The sequence below is a fragment of the Belonocnema kinseyi genome, chromosome 2 (genome assembly GCF_010883055.1).
Source record: "Belonocnema kinseyi isolate 2016_QV_RU_SX_M_011 chromosome 2, B_treatae_v1, whole genome shotgun sequence".
In the NCBI taxonomy this organism is placed as follows: Eukaryota; Metazoa; Arthropoda; class Insecta; order Hymenoptera; family Cynipidae; genus Belonocnema; species Belonocnema kinseyi.
In genome coordinates this window covers 112707064-112732621 of record NC_046658.1, presented here as the reverse complement: position 1 = coordinate 112732621, position 25558 = coordinate 112707064, and the positions used below count along the sequence as shown (strand labels likewise).

At 29.1% G+C, this 25558-nt stretch overlaps 1 protein-coding gene across 2 annotated transcripts; it reads left to right on the top strand.

Annotated features, from left to right (window-relative positions):
• The first annotated feature begins 627 nt into the window (after positions 1–627).
• LOC117168087 (DNA topoisomerase I, mitochondrial) lies at positions 628–25522 on the top strand. Of its 2 annotated transcripts, XM_033353453.1 has the most exons (13): positions 628–777; positions 1037–1082; positions 3985–4680; positions 5279–5412; positions 5499–5723; positions 7918–7943; positions 8028–8070; positions 8200–8364; positions 11777–11898; positions 15207–16180; positions 19151–19601; positions 20805–20954; positions 23106–25522. In XM_033353453.1, exons 1-13 carry the CDS (start codon positions 748–750, stop codon positions 23206–23208), a joined length of 3165 nt encoding a protein of 1054 aa, XP_033209344.1. In that variant the 5' UTR covers positions 628–747; the 3' UTR covers positions 23209–25522. The 2 variants fall into 2 exon arrangements, with proteins under 2 accessions (XP_033209344.1, XP_033209345.1); XM_033353454.1 differs by lacking the exons at positions 7918–7943; positions 8028–8070 and having other exon boundaries at positions 630–777.
• Positions 25523–25558: the final 36 nt, after the last annotated feature.

Genomic DNA, 25558 nt, shown 5'->3' with positions numbered 1-25558 from the left:
CAATATGTATTTAAGGAATAAATTTAATAAATAATTATTCCTTAAATACTTTTGTAGGTTTAAAAGAATATTTATGTAAACAACTGTATAAATATTTATAATTGTGTAGAAATGTAAATGGTTTTCCGTCAAACTATTTGTGAATAAATAAACCAAGCTATAAAATAACGCAGCTCTGAAAAAAGAAATAGTATAAGAATGAAGGCTTTCTTTTCAACCAATATTTATTATAAGTATACACATAGACAGTATATAGGCTGCTCCAAAATGGTTATTGTGATCAGAGGGAAGCGATCTGATGCTGGTCTCATTTTTTGCTATTTGAATGGGGAGCTTGGAGTAAGTGAGTGTCAGTGACCTTCAGTGTGAATAATTCATGAAATCGAGCAAATAAAACGATAGACGCAAAAATGAGCTAATGAAGCCTGATGAACTTGATTGTGCAGTCCTACAAAAATGTTGAGAGAAGTTCCCTTATGGTGGAATTCGAGAATTCAAGCCGTTGACAAACGTTTTGCACATTTTTTGATTACCCTGTGAATGCATGTGCATTAAAATTTGATTGTGTACCAAATTTCTATTGGCTGAAAGTTGCGCCTGCGCTTTCCAACGGTTTTGGCACTTAGACGACGCAAGACGGTTTCGAACTCAACGTCGTACGTTTTCAGTCAGTCAGTCTGGTTAGTCTTCATCCTCAGTGTTGCATTCTGTGCCAGAGTCTATCACCGTTCCAACCATACATGAGAAATGGAGTTATCTCAGCCGACTCCCGAAACGGTAAGTGTTTCTAGTTCGAGTTTGTATCTTGTTTTAGCAAGCCGCGTTCGCGTAGGTGCTCCAATTTTCCCTAAAATGTGCGATTTCGTGGCTTTGCTCTTGGTGCTCGAGACAAGCAGGGACGCGAAAATTTTCTAAGTCCCAAAATGGCGTCTGCGGCTAAGTCCCCACGTTCACTCAGCGATGCCAGCCACGAGCCAATGGCCTAGAATAATCGTCTCAGAATGCCGCTAAATGCTGCCTTTCTTCTTTGTTTTAGGAAAAAACATCCAAGGAGAATAGCAGTGCTGTAGGAAATCATGGAGGTAAGACGATTTTTGCAATATTTCAGTGAGTGGAGTAGCAAGCACGTTACGCGTGCAGATGCGATAAGGCATAAAAAATCAGAAATTGATGCAGTCTCAGGATTCTTACACGTGTTCTGCCGAATCTTATTCGCTCTAAAGTTTCTAGAACTTGCCGCTTTGTCTTACTAGCGTTCGACGTGGCGAGGAAAAATCTTGAGAAAAATGTTTCTTTTATTATGTAGGAGTATCTTTTACCGATCTTACATAGTTCAGAGTATAACCGAACAGAAATTCTTTTCCGGCTGAAATCAATTCTAAGGAGCCGCCTTACTCCTTGCCGGGAGCATTCCAGTTTTTTCTTATTTTTTTAAAACTAATTCATTACGAATTCATTACGAATTAGTTTTCAGCAGATCAATATTTGGAGGAAAATTCAATTTTAGGGACGCTTTTGTATTTATTTGTTTGGAAGCATTTCTCAGCTTGTGATAAAAGCTCGCGAAATAAGTCAAGAGATTTCATTGTGGGAGAGATTCGTCCAGCATCAAAGGGAAAATGTCCATCATTCTTTAAGGGAACTTGGAAAATATAAGTGCATTTTTTGGAGTGATTCTATTTAAACCGGTAAAATTTGTCCTGTGCTTTTGAGTCCCTGAATTTTCAAAACTCTTGTAGTACCCCAGCCTCAATTTTGAAAATCACATATATACGTTATTAATTACTTTCTTATCCTGTGAGTTTGCTCTTTATATTTTTTATTTTCGATCATTGTATCGGTCTTAGGATATGTTTTTAAGATTGATTCAAAAGGTTGATTCAAGTTCGTAATTATTAAATCTCTTGCAGGATAAGTTACACGAAATTAAATAATTTAATGATGCAAGAGGAGCACAAAATTGCTTAAAAAGTAAACTTTCCGCGTTATCTCGACTACAGGCAGACAAACTAATAACTTAGTATTCTAGAAAGAAAAGTTTTCTTTGCTTTTCAGAATTTAAATTATATTATCAGTTATTTCTTGTGAAAAAATTTAAAATGTATAAAAAGAATGATTTTGAAAATATTTTTCGTATAGGAATTTGTTTACTGTCGCTTCTTGTCAGTTGTGTATAAATTGTTGGATTTCAAAACTTCATTGTTTATTATTTTAGGGGAGGAATATTTCCTAAAACACTTTTCTATTTAAAAAACTAAGTAAATAATGATAAAATGTCATAAATCACAATAGAAACATTAAAATTTAAAACAGAGTTGTAGAGAATGTTTTACAGATAAATCAGAAATCAGGCATTTTCCCCTGCCTGGGAAACCTGGAATTATCGGGAAATTCTTATATTCATGGAAATACCCGGAACTGTCAGAGAATAATTGCAATATAAAAGTGAATAACAATGATTCTTCATTTTTTAAAGTAACCTTATATTTCTGGCTTTTACTATTTTGTTGAAAATGCGTTTTTTTGTTTGAAATTAAGTTTTTTAAACTGACAATTCCAGTGTCTAGTTGAAAATAGTTCTTTTTGGTATAAAATTAATCTTGGTTGATAATTCAACAGTTTCTTTGTCATTTTTTCTCTGTTGACTGAAAAATCTATCTTAAGTCAAAAATTAAACACGTATTAAACAGTCTTCTCCTTTGCTTGAAATATCAATTGCGGCATTTTTCTTTCACTCTTTTGTTAAAAATTAATTTTGTTTTATTAAACATTCATAATTTTTATTGAAAATTTGTTTATTCTTTGGCTGAAAATTGATATTTTGTACTAAAGATTTAACTATTCTAGTTAAAATGTCTGTGTTTGTTTTTTATAATTCAATTATGCTAGGTATATTTCTAAATTTAGTTGAATATTTGACTATTTCAGTTCGCTTCATCATTTTAGTTGAAAATCCACCACTTTATTTGAAAATCTAACTATATTTTCCTCAATTACATTTCTTAACGGAAAAAGTTTAGTTTAAAATTCAACCGTTTGTTTAAAAATTTGCTTCTTATTAGCTTCAAATTCCACTATTTCGTTGAAAATTGAAGAATTTGTAGAAAAATCGTCTCTTTTATAGAAAATTTACCTGTTTGCTTGGAAATTGAACCCTTGTTATATATTCGTCATTTAAATACGACAATTCATAAGTGGGTAAACTAAAAATTGAACTATTCCATTTTTGATGTTACAAAATGAGCTTTTTCAGTTTGAAATTCTACTCTTTGTTTGAAAATTGATTTTTGTTTATTTGAAAATTCAACTTTTAGTTTGAGAATCCATTTATTTTGTAGAAAAGTCTTTTTTCTAAAAGTTTCAACTTTTTTTTGCAGAACTACCTTAAAGCTACGAATTATATTGCGATTTACTTAGCAGGACTGATTCATGCCTTATAAATGTTTCAAAACGTCTTTTATTTAAATTAAGATATTATAAATTTTGTTTAGAACTGGCAATTTGCGAAAACATTTCAGTTACATTTCTCATAACTGAATTAACTGAGGATCCATGTAGTCATTTTCAATGAGTTATCCATGAATTAATTTAAAATTTACCCTTCAATAATTATACGTTTTACCTGCAGCATACTCTTGAAACCGTAAAGAAGATATTATAATAAGTGTATAATTTACCTATTATCAATTTTATTTAAACCTAAAAAGCTATGTCAATATTTTCTTTAAAAATAACAAATCGAAAGTGAAATAAACTTTTCTCATTCACCAAAATGACAACATCCTTACGAATATGCTGTATCATAATACTTTGTGAAAGTAATCGGAAAGTTGTTTACAAAATTACTTTCAATTGTGACTTTTTTTAAATAGTAGAATGTAAACCTTACACTTTTTATACTTTGAAACTGAGCTTTTCTGTAATTTAAAATGATAAAAAACGGTTTCATAATTCAACTGAATGATAAATATGTTTTTTCTTCAGACGCCCACTTAAATGGGATGTCCAATGGTTTTGATCGCAAGAAGGAGCACAAGTCCGAGCACAAGGATAAGGATAAAGAGCGATCCCACAAGTCAGAACATAGGGATAAGGAAAGGAGCAAGGACAAGGAGAGAAGTCACAAAAGTGAACATAGAGATAAAGACCGACACAGAGACAAAGATAAGCATAGCTCTAGCTCTTCTAAGGACAAGGATAAACATGGAAGCAGTAGCAGCAGTAAGGATAAAGACAGGGACAAGGAGAAGAAGAGCAGCTCTTCCTCGAGTAAAGACAAGGAGCATAAGAGCAGTAGCAGTTCCTCTAGCAAAGACAAGGATAAGGAGAGATCCAAAGATAAGGAAAGAGATCATCACAAGTCTAGCTCCAGCTCAAAGGATAAGGAGAAGCATCATAGCAGCAGCTCCAGGGACAAGGAAAAGGATGGATCTAGTAAAGACAAGGATGCCTCTAGCAAAGACAAGGAAAAGAGCTCTAGCTCTAGCAGAGATAAGGACAAGGAGAGACATAAAAGTTCGTCCTCCTCTTCCAAGGATAAGGAGAGGAGCAAGGACAAGGATAAGGACAAGAAACATTCTAGTTCTCATTCCTCCTCTGATAAAGACAGACATCGATCCGACAAGGATAAGCATCGTCACGACAAAGACAAGGATCGTCATCGTCATGACAAAGAGAAATGTAAGATCTTAATTTCTTTCTTGATTCATAATATTCTTAACATTCATTCCTCTCTTTTACTTTTTTCCTCCTTCACAAAGTCCCGCCACCTTCCCCTATTTGTTGAATTTTTCCAAAGCGTTACAGTATCCGAATTCATTTTTATATTTGACAAAAGAGGAAACTTGATCCACTCAAAAAGTTACAAAAAAAAAACCGTTTTTAAGCACTTTTCGATAAAATGCGATAAAGAAAAATGCTTAGAAACTGTGTTTTTTTATATGTTTGCAGTTTTTTAAATTTTCTGGTAAGTTTTGAAAGTAGAGGAAAAGATATATCAGAACCAGGAAGTAAAAGTCAAATATCAATATTGGTTTAGATACTGCAACACTTGAAAAAAAGCTTCGTCTAATCCGTGAAATATAGGTCGTCTATAACAGCTTGAAAAATAACAAATTTTATCCGGAAATGAGCATGTGACTTTAGTATACACAGCCTACCCGATTTGAAATTAAATATTTTTCAGATTTTATTCATTTAAAAAAAATTGAATTGACTAAAAAAAATAGTAAAACAGACTATTTAGCGATTTTAACTTGGTTATATATTTTTTTTGTAGCTAAGCACCGAGAAGACAAGGACAAGAAAGAAAAAGTGAAAGAGGAGCCTAAAATTAAGGATGAGATAGAAATTGAGACTGAAATTTCCATCAAAGAGGAACCTATTGTGAATAACTATAATGACGTTAAAAAGGTAGCGTTTTCAAGCTCTGTAGCAGCAAATGTGACTTGACTTATTGTTCGTCGAATTTTTTATTTGACATTCTGAAATTATTTCAGGAGCTTATTTCTCAGCAAGAAGAGAACAGCCAGCAGGATATGGATGATGATGACAGCGGCGAGGAACGACCTCTTTACATTAAAGAGGAAGACGACGACGAGAAGGATGAGAAGTTTAGAGTAAATGACGAGGCTAGTTTAGACTCTACGTGCAACGACACCAGACTTTCCGAACTTCATAATACTACAATCAAAACTGAAGAATCTGATGAAGACATGCCATTGGTAAGAAGCACTGTTCTAATTTTTGAATTTAGAAATTTCAGGCCTAAAAAGGAAAAATTGGTTTGAATTGAAGTTTTTATCTTTTAGTGTTAATATTTTACAGAGCTGCCACCCAGTCACTTTTAGCCTTTTTTTCAAATCACTTTTTTCAAAAAAAAAGTAGCTAGAGTCACTTTTTTGAAAGGAAAACACCCTTTCTAGTTGAATTTGTTCATAATTTAAGAATTTACAGATTTTAACGTTGAAAATTAAACTTTTTCAACTGGTAAATCTTAGTAGTTAAACATATGTAAATGTCCGATTGAAACTTATAAACTATTTTCAATTTTTAAACAACTGCAAAATAATATATTCAACATTGAAGGCTTTCATTACATTTAAAATATTATTTTGTTTTAAAATTAAACAGTTTAAAAAAATTAAGAAAAATAACAATTGTCTTATATTTAGAAATATTTTATTGTTCGTGTCAAATCAGCAATTACCATTCAAATATTAATTACTAAACAAAAAACTAAACTTTGAACGTTACAATTTTAATTTTTCTTTCTGAAAAAATTTAATTTTCAAGTTAAATTGTTCTGGAATATTTTAACGAAATATTCTTTCATTTTCAGGTTAAAAAAAAATAGGAAAAATTCGAATCATTTTCAAAGATTTTTAGAAGTTCCGATGAAAGTTCAAAAATATTTTAAAATTTAAATAAATGTAAAACCATTTCAGATTTCACACCCTTTTAAAGAATTCCTCCTATTTTCAAGAAACATTCTCTTTTTCCTTAACTATTTTTGGTTGAAAATTCCTTCTTTCTTTGAGAAGTCTACATTTTGGGTCGAAAATTATTGTTTGTTTGCTGAAGTTCATCTTTCGTGGTTGAAAAGTAACTTTTTTGTTAAAAATTTATCTTTTCAGGATTAAAAGTCCAGTTTTTTGTTAAAAATTAATATTCTTATTGAAAATATAACTATATGGTTGAAAATTATTTTTATTGTTGAAAATTCATATATTCGGGATTAAAATTCCAAGGTTTTCAAAAGATTCGTCATTTTAACTTCAAAACTCAATTCTTTTGTTCATAATTAATAAACTATTTTGTTTGAGAATTCAACTATTTTGTTATAATTTGTTTGTTTAAAGATTCATAATTTTATTTGAAAATTCATCTCTGGTTGAAAATCGGACTATTTTATGGAAAACTAACTCGTTTTTTGTGTGCTGGGAATGTAACTATTCCATTTTTTGTTGTTGAAAATTCATTTGAATTGTTTAAAACTGTTTTATATAAAATTCGTGTTTGGCCTGAAAATTCAATATTTTCGATAATTTTTGTTTTCCTTATTAATTGAAACATGTTTATTTGTTGAACTTTGAACTGTTTACTTGAAAATTCGTATTTTTCGGTTGAATATTCATTTTTTTCGTTGAAAATTTAACTACACTCGAATATCAGTTTAAGCAAATTCGTCTTTAGTAGGAAATTTATTTTCATGGTTGAAATGAATGTTTTTTATTAAAAATACATGTATTTTATTATGAATAATTCATCTATTTTGGAAGAAACGTGATTTTTTTTCTTTAAAATTGGAAAGATTTTGTTGAATATTCATCTTTTTATTATAAAAGGAATCTCTATGGTTGAATGTTCATTTATGCGGGTAAAAATTTACTGTGTTGTTGAAATTGCAATATTTTTACTTGTAACGTTAGAAATAGGATTATTCCCCTATTTTCCTGAAAAATAACCCTATTTACCCCGTTTTGGGAACAATTTAGGATGTAAAGTCTGCAATATTCAGCTTTAAATCATTTAAATTTATAATTTTCTCTATAGTATCGAAGTAAAAATACGGTAATTAATTTTAAAAGGTTTATTTAGCTTGTAATAAATTGAATTACAATTTGAATTGCAAGATGATCAAAGAAAAAGAAAAAGTTTTTTTCAAATACAGTAGTTTGTGGCAGCCCTGTATTTCGAAATGGATTCTGATATTCTTTTTCTAATGTCTGTCTCGATGTTCTAATTATCTACTTTTTCACTGGTCGATAGAGCGATACTCACTTGTTTCTTTGATACCTTTCAACACCCTTTCCGTCAACCTAAAAGTAATTCCGATATTTCCAAATCTATGTCCACGTTTTTAAAAGTCAAATTGCACAATATAAATAAATCTAATCACCCACGTTTTACTGGAAGTGTTTGCCAATGGAGACCGCCACAAGGTACAAATTTTCTGAGAGTTATTGGCGAAGATATTTGTACTTATAAATTGTGCGGCGTACTCTATAAATGTAAAATTCTTCTAGATGTGAAGAACAATATCCTTTCGAATATCAGCACTCGATTGGGGTTTGTAATTCCATTAAATTTCAAAACCTACAGCATGAAGTAAATGATAGTTTTTCTCTAAATAATAGTAGTTGGCCCTACACAAATCAAGTCTTGGATTGGAGAATAATGTGAGGGTAATTTTTGCAGTCATCGCGATCAAAGCCTTCACCAAGTGTCAAAAGAAAGGTCGAATCCTCCGATGAGGATGAAGATGTTCCACTGTCTGCTCGCAAGAAGCCGAAGAAAGAAGCTACCAAGAGCAAGAAAAAGAAAAAGGACTCTGATTACGAAGAATCAGATTTTGAAGAAGAGGTAAGCATTTTTTGTGATGCCGAGGAAAGAATTCACAGACACTCTGGTTCTCCCGTTTTTAAAGCATTTTCCTTTTTTTTTCAATAAATTTTCCCCTTTTCTGTTCTTTTTCTTTCTTAACTGCGAACTGAATTGATAGAGCCTACTAGAAAAATCCAACTAATTTTGGTGTTAAAGTTCAAATATTTTGTTGAAAACTTTAATTATTTTGGTAGAGAAGCCGTGCTTTTTTGTATAGAAAATCGGTTTTTCGTGGTAGAAGTAATTTTTTGAATGAAAGTGAATTATTTTATATTTGAAAAGTCTATTATTAGATATTTGATTAAATATTCCGTCATTTTATTAACAAGTTGTCTTTTTACATTCTCATCATTTATGATTGAGAAAGTGTTAGAATTGTCGGAAATTTGTAATCACATTTTTTCAACGGATCTCCACGTTTCGAGACCCCCTGAATCCGAAATTCAGGTTTTCACGATGGCGTCTGTCTATCCGTTCGTCCGTCCGTAAACACGATAACTCTCGAAAAAATGAACGAATAAAATTAATCTTTGGCACACTTTTTTTTAGGTCCTTAAAGAAAGGACGAGTTCGTGAATCAGCTATTTTTGATGAAAATTCAAAAAGTGAGCGCATTTTGAAAATTGTTGAGACCACTTTTTTCTGAATTTGAAAATTCTATGCACGATATGAAAAAAAGTCAAGAGAAGAGAAACATTTCTTTTTGAAAGCCTTACAAGATTATCATAACCAATTTTTGAATTTTCTTCAAAAATCGAAAATTCAAATTTTGATTGCACAAAAGATAATCGAAAATAAAAAATTCCATTTTGTAGACAAACTATGGAGGACACGAAAAAGATGAATTAACAAAAATGGTTATCTCAAAAAAGATCTACAATTTCGTTAAGAATCATTTCTTGATAGGACGCGTATTTTTTGTTTTATTCGTGAAAAATAACGTTGAAAAAAAATATATAAAAAAAAACCTCGAAGCCTACAGAGCTTTAAGAAACTTAATCTTTGACTATACGTAATTAAGTAGATAATTCAGAATATGAAGACGCATATAAATACTGCCATCTAAAAGATATCTTTTCGATAAAGTTTTTTCCAAGCATTCCAAGTGCAAAGAATAAATATCGGAGCGCGAGGTGTAATTATGTTCGTGCGGGAGATTCAACCGTCGCGCGCCCTGGGCGCGCTCAAACTTGCGAGCGAACCGCGCGCGTTGAGAATATGCCCGCTAAGCGGGCAGATTTTTTTTATAGAAAATGGTCCTTTTGGATTTAGGAATTCATATTTTTACTAAAAAAAAAGTCATTTTGGTTTATAGTGAATTCTTTTTTATTGAAGAGTACTATTATGTTAAAAATTTAATTATTTTGTTAAACATTCGTCTACATTGTTTAACAATTACTTATTTCTTGTTGAGAATTTAACTATTTTGGTAGCAAATAAGCCCATATCGATAGAAAATTAATCTTTTATTATGAAAGTCATATTTTTTGCTGTTAATTTATTTTTCTTGTTTGAAAGTTAATTATTTTTATTTGAAAGTCTACTATTATATTTTCGATTTAGAATTGATCTCTTTTGTGTAAAATTTCTAGTATTTGGTCAAAATTCCACTATGTTGTTAGGAAGTGCTATTTGTTGGGTTAGAAAATTTATACATTTCGATTAAAATTCATATTTTGGAAGAAAAGTCTACTATTTGGTGGAAATTTCCATTATTTTGTTAAAATTCAATTATTATGTTAAAAATTAAATTTTTGTTTGTTTGAATATTAAACTATTTTGGTAGAAAATACGTCTTGTGGAGTTGAAATTTCATCTTTCTCGGTGAAGGTTAATTATCTCTGTTTGAAAAGTCTAATATTATTTTTTTGGTGAAGAATTCATCTCTTGTTTAATAATTTAATTATTTGTTTAAAAGTTTTGGATAGAAGATTGGTTCTTTTAGATTGAAAATTCATATTTTGGTGAAGTCTAGTATTTTATTAAAAATTCATCTACATTGTGAAGCAAATAATTCCGTTTGGATAGAGAATTAATCTTTTATTTCAAAAGTCATATGTTTTGTTGTTAATTTATCTTTCTTGTTTGAAAGTTAATTAGTTTTATTTGAAAAATATAAGATAATATTTTCGGTTCATAATTCATCTCTTTTGGGTAAAAATGATATTACGTTGTTAAAATTTTCACCATTTTTTTATGAGTTTAGGTAGAAAATTGGTCCTTTTGGATGGAAATTCATTCTTTCTTAAAAAAAGTTGTCTTTTTTGATTGAAAGTAATTTTTTCCATTAGAAAGTGTACTATTTGATGGAAAATGTCATCATTTTGTTGAAATTTCAACTATTTTATTAAAAAGCAATTTTTGTTTTATTTGAATCTTCAATTATTTTAGTATAATATAGGCCTTGTTTGGGTAGAAAATTCATCTTTCTTGGTTGAGGGTTAATTATTTCCATATGAAGTCTTATGTTTTGTTGAGAATATATATCTTTTGGTTAATAATTACGCTATTTACCTTTTGTTTATTACATAATAAATCAAGATATTTCAAGGCACTTTTAGTTGAAGTGTTCAACTTAAATATTATAAAAATTATTAGTTTAAATTTTCGATGCTAATTCAGTTTCAGAATTATAATAAGCCGCCATGGCCATACAACGGATTTTTCGAAGGGTTGGCCACTCAGTTTTTGAGTGTACAACCGATTTAAAATCAAGATTTCACAAACATTTTAAAACTTTGAAGGATTTCAAAGCATTTCAAAGATTTTAAATAACTTCAAAATTTTTTAGATGTTAAAATATTTCACAAAAAGTTCAAAGATTTCTTAAAACATTCATAAAGATTTCAAAACAATACGGGAAGAATCGCTAGACTCCCTGTGTAAGTCCATTTGGGTAAAAAATTAATATTTTATTGTAAAAAAGTCACTTTTTTGGCGTTAGTTCAGCTTTCTTGTTTGAAAGTTATTTATTTTAATTTGTAAAGTCTATTATTATCTTTGCATCTCTTAGCTAAAAATTCTATTATTTGGTAAAAAATTCCACTTTTAGTTAGGTAGTTTTTTTTTTGGTAGAAAATTCATCTGTTTGGATAGAAAATTAATCTTTTATGGTAAACAAATCGTATTCTTTTGTTAGTAATTCTTTTTTCTTGGTTTAGTTTTAATCTTTTTCTTTTTTTTTATTATTTTGTTAAAAGTTAACTTATTTTATTAAAAGTCAACAATTTTCTAAGCCATTCAACTTTTTAACTCAAACTTTCAACTCTTGTTAAAAAATCGTCTTTGGTTTTAAAATTGATCTCTTTTGCTTGAAAATTCTGTGAAGTTGAATTTGAATTGTAACTTTTGTGCACAGTGAATAATGAACGTTTAATTTCAATTTTTTCAGAGACCTAAAAAGAAAAAGCAAAAGGCTCAAAAAGCGACTAAGGCGGTTAAAAACGAAAATCCGACTCCTAGTCCGAAAAAGAAACAGAAGAAGGAAGAGGAGGAACAACACGTTTGGAAATGGTAAGAATTTAAATCTTTCCCGCGGTATGGAAACGGATGTGAATCTTAATGACTTGTAGTGGGGGGCCGTTCATTGATCTCAGTAGTAATGACCGCAATGACCGTGATAGTCATGTAAACTGCATGTGGGAAGGTTAACCTTCAATTGATAAATGGGTTTAGTGTGGCAATGTTCCATTTTATAAATTTTTTATACCGTTTGAAACTGTCGATCGAAGGCTTCAAGAAAAAGATTCAAAGTAAATAAAACTTGTGAAATTTAAGCATTTGGCAACATAACCTAACTATTGATACAATTGGCGGTAAATTTGAAATTTTTGTCCGGATTCGTAGTAATTCAATTGAAAGCACTTTCTATACATTTTTTATAAGACCCATTCATTTATTTATTGTTATTTTTTAATTTCCTTGTCTCTAATGTGCCAAATTTACTGGAAGTTGTGAATTTTCATAAGTTTCCTCAAAATTCGATTGATGAAAAATGTGTTTTGAAAAATACAGTGAAAGTTTGCGATTTAAATTTTCAACGCACATTGCTAGTTTAGTGGTCGATTTCGGCGATTGATTTTCAAAAATGATAAAAAGTTTTCCCAAGATATTTGCGGTCTTGTCGGAAAATGTTGCTCAATTAAGGTTTATATGGCATGCCAATTCTGCGAAGAGGACTAAATTTCACTCTCCAAAAAGGTTAGAGATCATAGTCATTTCCCTGTGTTTATTTTTTCCAATTCTGCCTTTTCCACTATTTTTGTAAAATTTCCTTTTTACCATTTTCACGATACCCGTACACGCTATTTGAAAATTTAGCTGTTCGTTTTATATCTGAAAAAAAAACTATTCTATTTAAAACTAGATAATGCTACTTTGAAGCTCAAAATGTCTTTCCGTTGAATCTATGCAAATTTAACATTTTTGAGATTGACCAATTTGAATAACGGTTGTCATTATGTTCGAAAATTTTCAAGAAAGTATCGAAATTAAAAAGTACCCACATTTTTAGTAGGTATTAAACATGTTTAGAAATGAGCTCCAATGCAATTTTCCGATTAAAAAGGATTTAAACAAGAAATAAAAGATTCACAACTGCTATTAACGACAATTTTAGAATGAACACAAATCTAATAAGTTCTAGAATGTAAACAATTTTCGAACATTACCAAAACACCGAGTTTTTTATTTAGATCCAAATAAAACAAAAAATTGTTGTTTTTTTTTTTTTAATTTTTAAATTAAAATATTTTTTAAATTACTAACTGGAATTTTTCATTTCTGAAATTATACTCACTTCAAACATTTTTAGAAATTTTATTATTTTAAAAAATTGTATTCTGTATTTCTAAATAAATTTATGTTTTTAATGTTAACAAATAAAAATCCAGATATTTGAAGACTTGCAATTTAATAAAAAGGGTCCAGAAAACTTTAGGAAATACATTAAATTTTATTTCACGGGATTCCTACGGATGTCAAACATGTTAAGTTATTTAAAAATATTCCAAAGAATTTGATAGAGTTTATTTAAAGAAAAAAGGTTTAACTCTTGATATATAAAAAAAGACTTTGTCATTGATTTTTAATAGTTTATGTTTTTCATAATAAAAAATAAAAATCCAGACATATGAGCGCGATTTACTGCTAGTGTGCAATATTTTAGGCGCTCAAACTTGAACAATTTTTTATTTGAGTTTAAGAGCATTGAATTAGAAAAATCATTCGATATTGTTTAAACACTAAAATTTCTTATAAAAATACTCAAGGTACCCGCTGGACCGGAAAATGACAGTGAATAAATTTCTTGACTGAGAATTTTACGAATTTTCAGAAGAAAAATTTTCCCAAGTTCGATTTTAACAGTTTCGTAAATAATTAAAGTACATAAAACTGAACAATAATTTATTTGAGAAAACGATTCTAACTCTGTTCAAAATTTGAGAATTTCCAGATTGTAACTATTTGGATTCGAAAACCTTAATACGCTTTGAGATTAATATAATATATACAATTTGAATCGTTCTGTTTAAAAAATGTTTAATTTGTAAGTGAAATTGTTACATTTTGACGTATAAATAGCAATTGAACACTTATTATTTGTAAACAAAATTTGAGTAATTTCAAGAGATATTTTATAGTTTTTAAAAGGTTCAAAATTAATTAAAAACTTGAAATGTCTTCAAGTAATTGAAAAGAAGTGTGTTAAAATTTTTGTTTAGAACGTCTAAATACATTTTAAAATTAACTGAATTTTTCCTACAACTTTTGGAAAATCCTTCAAATCTTCCAGGTGCTGTTTTGATCATTTTAGAAATCTCTTAAAATCTTTTTAAATTTTCTGTTACAATAATTTTTCAAAATGAAAAATAATTTACAATTTTCCTAGGAATCTTAAGAAAATGTTTTTGTTCTTTTTTTAAGCTTTTCACAATTCTGTAGAAGTTTCTAAATTTTTTGGTTGAAATCTGCAAAAATCAGCATTTTATTTCGAATTCGGCTTTGGGTATTTTAACCCAAATTTCGGTACGAATAGCCCAATTTTTTCGGGTCACAAACTTCGTGTAAATCATTTAAAATCATTTCAAGTTCTAAATTTAATTTTGATTTATTTTAAACTTCTAAATATCTTTTAAGATTACTCTAATTTTGTCTACAAATAATAAGTGTTCCTATTGTTATTTATAAATTCAAATTTTAAAGATTTTTTTTGATATGCAGGATTTTCTAGCAGTTGTAGGAAAAGTTAAATTCATTTAAATTATTGAAGGATGCTTAAACTATTTTAAATGAAAATAATTTAACTTATAATTTACAAAATTGTTAATTTAAAAAAATATTATTTTTAATTTTTTAATTTGTCTAGCTTAAAATTACTTAAAGAAATATAATTTTGAAAATTTTTAAAGTCCATTGCTTGATTCTTCAATTTAGAGTATTGAAAATGTTAATATGGATTTATATTTTTGGAATTTAATTTGCATCTTTGAACTCTTTTATTTGTGGAAAAATGTTTAGAATAGTTCGATTTTTTAAATTTCATTGACCGTGAAAAATATTTGCGAACCGGGAAAAGACCGTAAAATGACCGGAATTTTTTTCTATGATTAAAACGGCCACCCTGAATACTGTTTCTCCTTTTATAATTGTAAAAATACATTTTTAATCTGTTCCCTATTTTTCTTTGTCGTGACCAAATTACCCTGTTTTCCTTTTCTTCTATTTCCATTTGCGCTATTCATTTTTGACATAAAATTTGGAAATATTTGTGTATTTAGATCAAACTTGGCGGAATTAACGATAGATTTTTAATTTCCCAGGTGGGAGGAAGATAAGAAAGATGACGGAACAAAATGGAAATTCTTGGAACACAAGGGACCCGTGTTTGCCCCGCCATACGAGCCATTACCCTCCAGCGTCAAATTTTATTACAACGGCAAGGAAATGAAGCTGAGTGAAGACACCGAGGAAGTGGCAACATTTTACGGTCGTATGTTGGAACACGACTACACCACGAAGAAGGCTTTTAACGACAACTTCTTCCACGATTGGCGCGAGGTGATGAATGACTCTGAGCGGGCGAAAATCACAGATCTGTCAAAGTGCAATTTCAAAGAGATAAATGCCCACTTTTTGCAAAAGAGTGAGGAGCGCAAGGCGATGTCGAAAGAGGAGAAGAAAAAAATCAAGGAAGAGAATGAAGAAATTCAGAAGGAGTACGGTTTTTGTACGATTGATGGTCATAAAGAAAAGATTGGTAATTTCAAAATTGAGCCGCCGGGTCTCTTTAGAGGTCGAGGCGAGCATCCAAAAATGGGTAAACTGAAGAGGCGAGTTGTGCCAGAAGATGTGCTGATCAACTGCTCAAAAGACTCGGTTATTCCGAAAGCTCCAGCGGGTCACAGATGGAAGGAAGTGAGACACGATCCAAATGTCACATGGCTGGCTTCTTGGACTGAAAATGTTCAAGGTCAGGTGAAATACGTCATGTTGAATCCGTCGAGTAAACTGAAGGGAGAGAAGGATTGGCAGAAGTATGAAATTGCGAGAAAACTAGCAAAATCAATTGAGAAACTTCGTGATGAGTATCGGGAAGATTGGAAGAGCAAAGAGATGAAGATCAGACAGAGAGCTGTCGCTCTTTATTTCATTGACAAGCTGGCTCTGAGAGCTGGTAATGAAAAGGACGAGGACCAAGCAGACACTGTTGGTTGTTGTTCTTTGAGAGTTGAACACATCAGTTTGAGCGAGCACAAGGATGGAAAAGACTATGTCGTTATATTCGACTTTTTAGGTAAGTCGATTTATCGAAATTTCATTTCAACCTGAAAATCAGCAAATTTTATCTTTAAAAAAAAACGAAATATATAATCGAAATATATTGTATTAAAATTCTTTTTCCGTAAATCACGTAGATAATACCTTTTTTAATATATGTGTGTTTTAATATTCTTTACATTTAAAAAATAGTAGAAAGTTAAAAAGAAGTGTTTAATTTAAATTTTAGGAAAATTAATCTAGTAATGATAATAGTACAGATTAAACTGTTCTGTGGTTGATTAAAAATTAATGGATTTTAGTTCAAAATTCAACAATTTGGTTCAAAATTGATGTATTTTATTGTAAATTCATATTTTTTCTAGACAATTAATCTTTCTCATTGAATTTCGTAAGTTAAAATTTCACAAAAGTTCACATTTGAAGTGTTTTGTTTGAAATTCGTTTCTTTTTTATTGAAAATCAATTTTTTGAGTTACAAATTAAAATTCAACAATTTAGTTAAAAATTGTTGTATTCTGTTGTAAATTTATCTTTTTTATAGAAACTTAAAAAATTATTTATACTTAAAACTTGAGAAACTTGCCCTTTTTAACAGAATTCAAAAAGATAATTCGTCTATTTTATTAAAAAGTAATCTTTTTATCGAAAATTGAACTGTTTCATTGTACATTTGTCTTTTTGGATAGAAAATTGATCCTTTTGGAATAAAAATTCCATTTTTTTCTTGAATATTGAAATTTTCCCTTAAAAAATCAAATTTTTCACTCGGAAATGTGACCGGTTGGTTGAAGATTTAATTATTTGTTAAAAATTGCAATTATTCCGATAAAAATTCAAATATTTTGTTAAAAATTCGTCTCTTCTGCTTGAAAGTTTTACTATTTTTTTGTAAATGCAACAGTTTCATTAAATGTTTTGTTTGTTTATAATTCAACTATTTTACTATATTGTATTTATTTGTTAAGAATTCATGTTTTTTTACTTGAAAATTGAACTTGTTTTTGTGAAAATTCATTTTATGTGGCTTAACACTAATCGTTTTAACTGACAATTTTAATATTCCATATTTTGTTGAAAATTCAACTGTTTTATTGGGAATTCGTCTTCTTTAGTTAGTCAAGTAAAAACTGGAAATCAGTCAATTTTATCGTTAAAAACTGACAAAAGATTTAAAAAAGATTCTATGTTTATAAATGTTACAAGATCCTGCTCTTTGAATATTAATGGACAGCGAAAAGTTATGGTATTTTGAAAATTAAGTTTACGGCCGCCCCGCTGTAATATTTTTGTTAGTAATTTATTTGCCTTATATTTGTATTTTCTTTTCTTCCGTTGCTTCCTCTTGATTATGTTTTTCAATAAAAGTTTCATAATTTGATTAAAAATTCAACTAATTCGATAGAAAATAAAATATCTGGAATAGTTCAATTTTCAGTTAAAAAAGTAATTTACAACAACAAAAAACGCAATTTTGTCAAGATAATTAAATTTTGAAATCGAGTTTGAAACATTTTGAATTGGGATCTGAAATCTTGAGGGCCCCTAGCGGCAAAAGCAATATGGCCGGCGACAGTAGGTAGACGGCTCATAAGACTCATGTAAAAACATTGGAAATTAGTCTGAAACCTTGAAAATTAAAATAACAATAGCTCCAATTTGTGATTTCACAAAAACTAAGCCGGCATGTAGAAACTTCGTGGGAGGAGAAAGAATTTTACATGCAGGACACCTTCTATTTTGGGGAAAAGAAGTGGAAAATGAAACTTCAGTTTCTATTATTGCATTTTGTTTGCAAACTTCGAATTTAAAAACTCATGCTGTCTAAATAATTAATTCTTCAATTTTTTCCCCTCATAAACATTTAAAATGTAATATTAACTATCGACATTTCAATGCAAAATTTAATTTATATCAACTTGAAATGACAAATATTTGTCATTTATCAGCAGTAACTTTCTTCAGATTTGAGGTTATGTTGATATATTTGCACCTAAAATAATATTTTTATTTAGAACCTGTTTTTATTAGTTTCACTCGGAATGCTGAAAAATTATTGAAAAATAAATACTTGATGATTATTATAACTTTTTCTTCAAACTTTTTGATTGACAGTGGAACAAGCTTGAAAGTTCGTTAGGATTTCGTGCATTTTTTACTTTATTCTGTTTTATTTTTCGATCCATACTATCAGTAAATGCTGTGAATCTACTATAGGATTCTTCATAATTTTTTTTAAATAGGAGTTTATTTACATTTCAGAAAAAACCAATAGTTTCATGCTTTCGAGCAGTAGAAGAGCAACCAAACACACAACAAAACACTTTTCCCTTTGATTTTCGTGGCGAAGACTCCATTGATAAAGTTTAATTTATTTTATTTGTAACTTTTTATTTTTTCCTACCGGTTTCACTGTAAAAAACACTGTAAAACCTTTAAAAAAATTATTTTCGTATATTCGCCTATACTTCCCGTCAAAATTTACCTACGCTCAGGGCTTTCCGATTCTATCACCAGGTGGCGTATTCGAGTATTTCAGATCCCAATCTCTTGCAATCATTTAAATATTTTATAATCTGCAGAATTTTAATTAATTCTTTAAAATATTTACTAAATCTTTCGAATCTTCTGAAACCTTTTTCAATCTTTTTAACATTTTTGAAATCTGGTATACGCTCAAAAGTTGAATCGCCAACATCTCGATTGATTATAATAAATCATTCCAGACTTCCAAAAAATGTTACATGAATATTAATCGAAATTGTTTGCTATTATTTAATAATTGTATAATCGAATAATTTAATTTAATTACCTGGATTTGTAAAGCTGAGCAAAAACTGAACTTAAAAGAATGGAATCAAAGTCTAAATTAGACCTGAAAAAGTCATGGAATTTGGAAAGGAGACTAATATAGTAACCCTGAATTCTAATGTTTAATTTTTTTTTAATCAGACTATTTATTAATTTGGACATTTTTCTGTTCCAGGTAAGGACTCTATTAGGTATTATAACGAAGTACCAGTAGAGAAACGAGTTTTTAAAAATCTCCAATTGTTTATGGAAAACAAATCTCCGGGAGACGATTTGTTTGATCGTTTGACAACGACGGTGATGAACAAACACTTGAACGAGTTGATGGAAGGTCTCACTGCCAAAGTATTCAGGACATACAACGCGTCGTGGACTCTACAGCAGCAGTTGGAACAACTGACAAATCCCGACGATTCAGTGGCAGAGAAGATTCTTTCGTATAACAGAGCGAATCGAGCAGTCGCGATATTGTGTAACCATCAACGTGCCGTTCCAAAGACGCACGCAAAGTCCATGGAGAACTTGAAGGCGAAGATTGACACGAAAAAGGAAGCGATCGAGGAGGGAGAGATTCAGGTTAAAGACGCCAAACGAGACGCAAAGAACGGATCAGTTAAGGAAAAAGTGTAAGTTATGTCTAAACAAAAAGCCTGGAATAGTCGGGGAATTTTTATACACCTGGAAAAACTCGAAATGTCTAGGAATTTGTTTGAAAACATGCTTTATTTTTTAAATTGAAATATTAAATTGAATAACAATGAATTCCTGTTTTCTTTGGTTTAAAATCAAGTTGCTAAACTGAAAATTTAACTATTCTGTTTTTGTTTTAAATTTGATCGGCTTTAGTTGAAAATGCAAGTATCCAGTTAAAAATTCATGTATTTTGTTAAAATTATTATTTTGTATTAAAAATGAAAATTTTCTTTGGTTGAAATATTAACTAATACCATTTTTGTTCCGAATTTATATTCTTCTTTTGAATGAAGATTTCATTACTAGGTTGAGTATAATTCTTTTGTTAAAAATTAATTTGTTTTTAATTATTTATGCTTTTAATTGAAAACTGATCCCCTTTGTTGAAAAATGAGCATTTTGTTAAAAATTCCTTTTTTCTTGGACTTAAATTACAATTTTTACTGAAAATTTAACTACTGTTTTGTTGAAATTTTTTTTGTAATAAAAATATAAATATTCAATGATGTTTTTAGTTTTAAATTAAACTATTTTAGTTCAAGATTCGTCATTTTAGTTGAAAATTCGTCGTTGTGGTTGAAAATTAAATTTTTAACTTAATATTTAACCATTTAATTTTTCTTTAACAATTTATCCTTTTAATTTAAAATGCATCTTCTATTCCAATTTTGGTTCAAACTTGATCTTTTTTAGTTTAAAATTCAACTATTTGGTTGGAACTTTGTCTTTTGTATTTGATAATGCAAATGTTTTTTTTGAAAAGTCATCTTGGTAGACAATTATTTTTCTGTTTGAAAATTAATCGTCTTGTCTGAAAATTCATTTAAAAATTTTGTTTTCATTAAGAATTCAAGTATTGTAATAAAATATTAATACCGTTTTGAAAATCCAAATTTCTACTTGGAAAGTTCGGAATTTTAAGCAGTTTAAATATAATTTAATATAGTTTTTACTATTGTTTAATTATTTAATTATTCTATCGTGCTAAAATAGTTAATAAGTTGTTTTAATATTCCACAAACTCTTAGGCACTAAGAAAAACTTTATTTATAATAAACTCGCGAAAAATTATACCGAGAAAAAACTTGTAATTTTTCGGGGATTTCTTGTAATATGAAACGAACTTTTTCTTACAGAATATACGAAAAGAAAAAGAAACAGCTTGAGCGCTTGAGAGAACAACTCACAAAGTTGGAAGTACAGGCCACCGATAGGGAAGAAAATAAAGAAATTGCTCTCGGAACGAGTAAGCTGAATTATTTGGATCCTCGAATCTCCGTTGCCTGGTAAGTGAAATAAAAATTTTCTTTTTTATAGTGTCGAGATGGTAGGATTAGAAGAAAAATGTATCCAATCAGTTGCAATATTAACAATTTTATGTCACGTGATACTGAAATTTGAAATAATTTTTCGATCTTTTCTCTTGTTTTTCAAATTATTTACAAGAAAACAAGTTTGATTTCTCCTTTTTTAAAATGCTAAGTTCAGTTAAGTTTTACAATTATAGCATTCAGTTTAAAATGCGTTATTCTAAAATCTTTTTATGTACAAATTTTCCATTTTAGATGTTCATTTGTAAGCGTGTATTTTTTATTTTAAAACTTCTAAATACAATTTAGAACATTTAAACAACTAAAAATGTTTGCAATAGATAATTTTCGATAAAAAAGGTTTTTAGTTTATTAAGTATAATTATAAAGTAAGTACTGATTTTAAAAGTTAAACTGCACTCTAAAAGTTTTCAAAGTGAACAAAAAAACAGGTTTTGCAAAAAGATTAATTTCATTCAAAAGTTTCATAAAAATAAATTCGTAAGATTCCAAGGACAATTGAAAAAGATTTTTTAATTTTAAAAATAAATTTCAAGTGATTATTTAAAAATATTTCAAGTTTCCAAAATTTTCCAAAAACAATCTAGACCATTTTTTAAGACAATTTTTTTTATTTTGCTAGATTTGTTTTAGAAAAATTATAATCATTTTCAAAAATATGTCAAAAATAATTTGAAAGTTGACAAGATTTCAACTTTTTTTCATATGCAGTTTTTGATATCCTTTATATTAATAATATCTTTAATTAATTTTAAGTTTCGAACCTTTTCAAACATAAATCTGGAAGATTTCGTTAATCGATTTTTTTTTTAATTTGGCTGGATTGTTTGTAGAAAAAATTCGAATCATTTTCAAAAATATTTAGAAGTTTTAAAAATATGTCAAAAATAATTTGAAAGTTGAAAAGATTTCAGTAACTTAAAAAAACTGAATTTTTGAAAATTTTGAAAAGGGTTTAATTTCGTTAATCAATTTTTTTTATTTGGCTGGATTGTTTTTAGAAAAAATTTGAATTATTTTGAAAAATATTTAGAAGTTCTAAAAATATGTCAAAAATAATTTGAAAGTTGAAATGATTTCAGAAAATTTTTAAAATTGAATTTTTGGAAATTTTGAAAGGATTTAAGATATTAAAAAATCCAAGAATTCTGGTGAAATTGTATTTTAAAAATTTACAGTTAAAAAAATGTGTATTTGTTCGATCTTTAATTTTTATAGCTTTAAATTACATTATTGAGCGTTTGAATGAAACAATTGAGTAAACAAATGTTTAAACTTTAATTTAAAAATTTGTTAATTTTAAGTATCAAAAATGTTCAAAAAAGAATCTGGAACATTTTTTTAATCTTGTAGGTTTTTGTTTGTTTTAAACTTCAAATATTTCAGCAAAATATTGAGATACTAAAATAAAATGTCTTGAGATTCCTTCGAAAAATCCGTTTAAAAAGTTTTCAATTAAAAAAAGAAAAGATGTGTATTTCTTCAATTTTTGATTTTTATAGCTTTAAAAGCTTTATTGAAAAAATGTCAAAAATAAATTAAAAAGATTTCAAATTTTGTAAATAAAATGTAGATTTATGAAAGGATTGAAGATACTTTAAAAAAATGTTATGAAATTCCTGCGAAGTTTTTATTTAAAAAGTGTTTAGTTAAAAATAGAATGTGTATACGTTCATTTTGTAATTTGAAAGTTGAAAAGATTTTAATATTTGCGAAACAAAATGGAGACTTTGAACGGGTTTAAGATACTAAAAAATTGTCTTGAGATTTCTGGGAAAATTTTATTCAAAAGTGTTCAGTTAAAAAGAAAATGTGTATTGGTTCTTTTTATTTTTATAGCTTAAAAGTTTAAAATTGAAAATTTAGCAGTTTTTGCATTTAATTTGAAGTTGTGCGACTGAAAAGCATTTAAATCTTTCATTTTATACTGTAAATTATTAATCGTTTAAATAAAATTATTGTAATTAACAAATTTTTCCACTTTTTAGTGCATTAATTTGCAGTTCATTTTTTATTACCTTAAATAAAAAAAGTGTAGCTTTAGGCGCTCGAATTGTTAAAGTTCATGAATCGTTGGAATAAATTGCATAAATGACATTTTTTCAGGTGCAAAAAGTTTGATGTTCCAATTGAGAAAATCTACAACAAAACTCAGAGAGACAAATTCCGATGGGCAATAGACATGGCGGGTCCTGAGTTCATCTTTTAAAACTGCTTTTACCGTCGAGATGTGTCTGGAGCCTTTGTTTAGTAAATTTTGCTTGCGTTGCGGAGACATGCCAAACAACGACTAATATTTTATTTGTCAGCAGCGTGAGACCCGCTTGACTGTAAGAAATATTTTAAAACAATGTGTGCTGTATCAATTTTTTGAGTTGAAAGCCCTAGTGATGTAATTAGTGCGTATATTATCTTAATTGTGAAGTACGTCATTCATTCATTGAGCAGTGTTTGAATCGTCCGAGTGAAATGTGAAAAGGTGATCTTCGTCGAAATGTGAGCGTCAGATTTCACACTGTCAGTAATTTAAAACCTAGAAATGGAAGAAAAAAAAAGTAAAAAAAAAGAAGAAAAAGAAACCATTAGATAGACATTTCTTATGTGTGTCAACTATAGGAAACGTAGTGTAAATAGGAGAAAAAATTTTAAAGAATAAATCAGTTGCAAATCATTGCACGAGGTCATTCGCTGTCCAGCGAATAGGTTTTTTTTTCTGTGTCCGCGCGCAGCTTTAAAGGCCGTCTTGAATGTGGACTAATACAAACTTGAAAATTGTTTCTAAATTGTAATGGTTCCAGAAAATAAGGATCATCCATCAGATACGATAAGTTTCACTTACTAATACGACTAATAAATAAATACGATAACTGTTTAAGTTACATACTTAGGAATTTCGCTTAGATTAGAACTTCAAAAGTGATCACTTTTGAGATCGCCACTTGAATGTCATTCGTGCATGCAAATTCTCTAGAGTTCCAGTATAATCTGGAATTTAGAATGTATGGATTGTTCATGCTTGTTCCTACAAGAAAACGACATACGATTATATCAGTCATTTATGGAGAGTCTGTGCTTTTACTGATTTCAACGTTTTTTTTATATATATATATATATTAATTTTAAATGCTATTTTGATTATTTGTGGAAATAATATAGGATTTTAAAGTGAGTTATCAAGATCTCTGGAAATTGGGTGAAGGCACAGATGCTCCATTCGAATTCTAGATTTTGCATAGGATCATCGCTATTGACAACTTACACCGAACTCTTCTATCGATTATTTATATGCGATTAGTAGTTATTATGAATAATAACGTACCTAGATATGACCGGACATTTATACGCATATACATATGAATATGTATTATTTAATTATTTAAGTGGTGGTAAAAAAATAAAAGTGGTAGAGTTGTTTCGTCTTTTTTGAAATGGCTCTGCTTTTGTCAAAAGGAGACACGTCAAGACTTAGAATGAATTTTTCCCTTTTGTAAAAAGGTAAAGCCGATGCCGAAGTTTACTCTTCTTTGAGGCGTCACACTTCTTTCCGAAAAAAAAAACAACTGCATTTTTGTTGTCAGACAGCAGATTCGGAGATGCACGAGTCCCAAGAAGTGCAATTATAATTACTAGAAAATCATGAAGCCGTGCGAGCGTGATTATTTTGTAAAAGTATAAATCTAAATGCAATTTTGTAATTAAACTGTTGTCCAAGCGCGCTGCATTTGGAATCTCAGTGTTTTGAAACTATTTTGCATCGACGATGAGTTTTGAAGGCTGAGGTGGGACGAGATCAAGAGGCAAGACTTAGTTACAAATTATAATTAAAAAATAGACAATGTGTGATTCTAATGAATATAATTATAAATTACAATTAAATAACAAACGCTGGACTTGTTAAGAAATTGAGGATTTATAAACAAAACTTCACACAATTGTAATCTTTACAAATCTTGTGTTTTATACAAGTATAACTGGCTCTTTTTTTAAGTTATTTGGGACATTTCGAATTCTCTGTATCCACGGATCAGACGAAAATGATATCACTTGGTGTAAGAAATTAATTTGAGAACATGTGTTTTCACTTGAATGTGTCGCATTGTTTTTTAGCTACATTACCATTCTCAAACCCCAGCGTCACAGTGCATTTGATTTTAAATATGTAAAGATGTTGGGAAGGAAAACCCTCTATATTTTAATATACTTGAAGATTAAAAAAAAAACTGAGATGCGACAGTTGTGTAAAATTGTAACAAAGCCAAGGAAATCTGAAGGATAATGTACCGAAAGGGCAGTTTGAAGAACACAATATATCACTAAATGAAAAACGACTGCATGTGTCTGTTTGCGAAGCTCTAATTTCTGATATTAATATTAATACGTATATACAACAAAAGGGGTATTTTTTATTTTTACCGAGCATCAAGAAAATATTACTCTGACCTGCACAAAGTGTCGGACTATATGTGTTTTGAATATCGCCACTTCTGTACATTACAAGAATAATAAATGTGTTTATTCAGGAATTATATCTTTTTTCAGGCTTTACATTTTCCCCCCTT

Excerpts from the sequence above, each read along its gene's own strand:
- LOC117168087 (XM_033353453.1), top strand. The coding sequence starts at position 748 with ATGGAGTTATCTCAGCCGACTCCCGAAACG. Across the intron at positions 1,083-3,984 it reads TGCTGTAGGAAATCATGGAG|ACGCCCACTTAAATGGGATG; the intron begins GTAAGACGATTT and ends TTTTTTCTTCAG. Across the intron at positions 4,681-5,278 it reads TCGTCATGACAAAGAGAAAT|CTAAGCACCGAGAAGACAAG; the intron begins GTAAGATCTTAA and ends TTTTTTTTGTAG.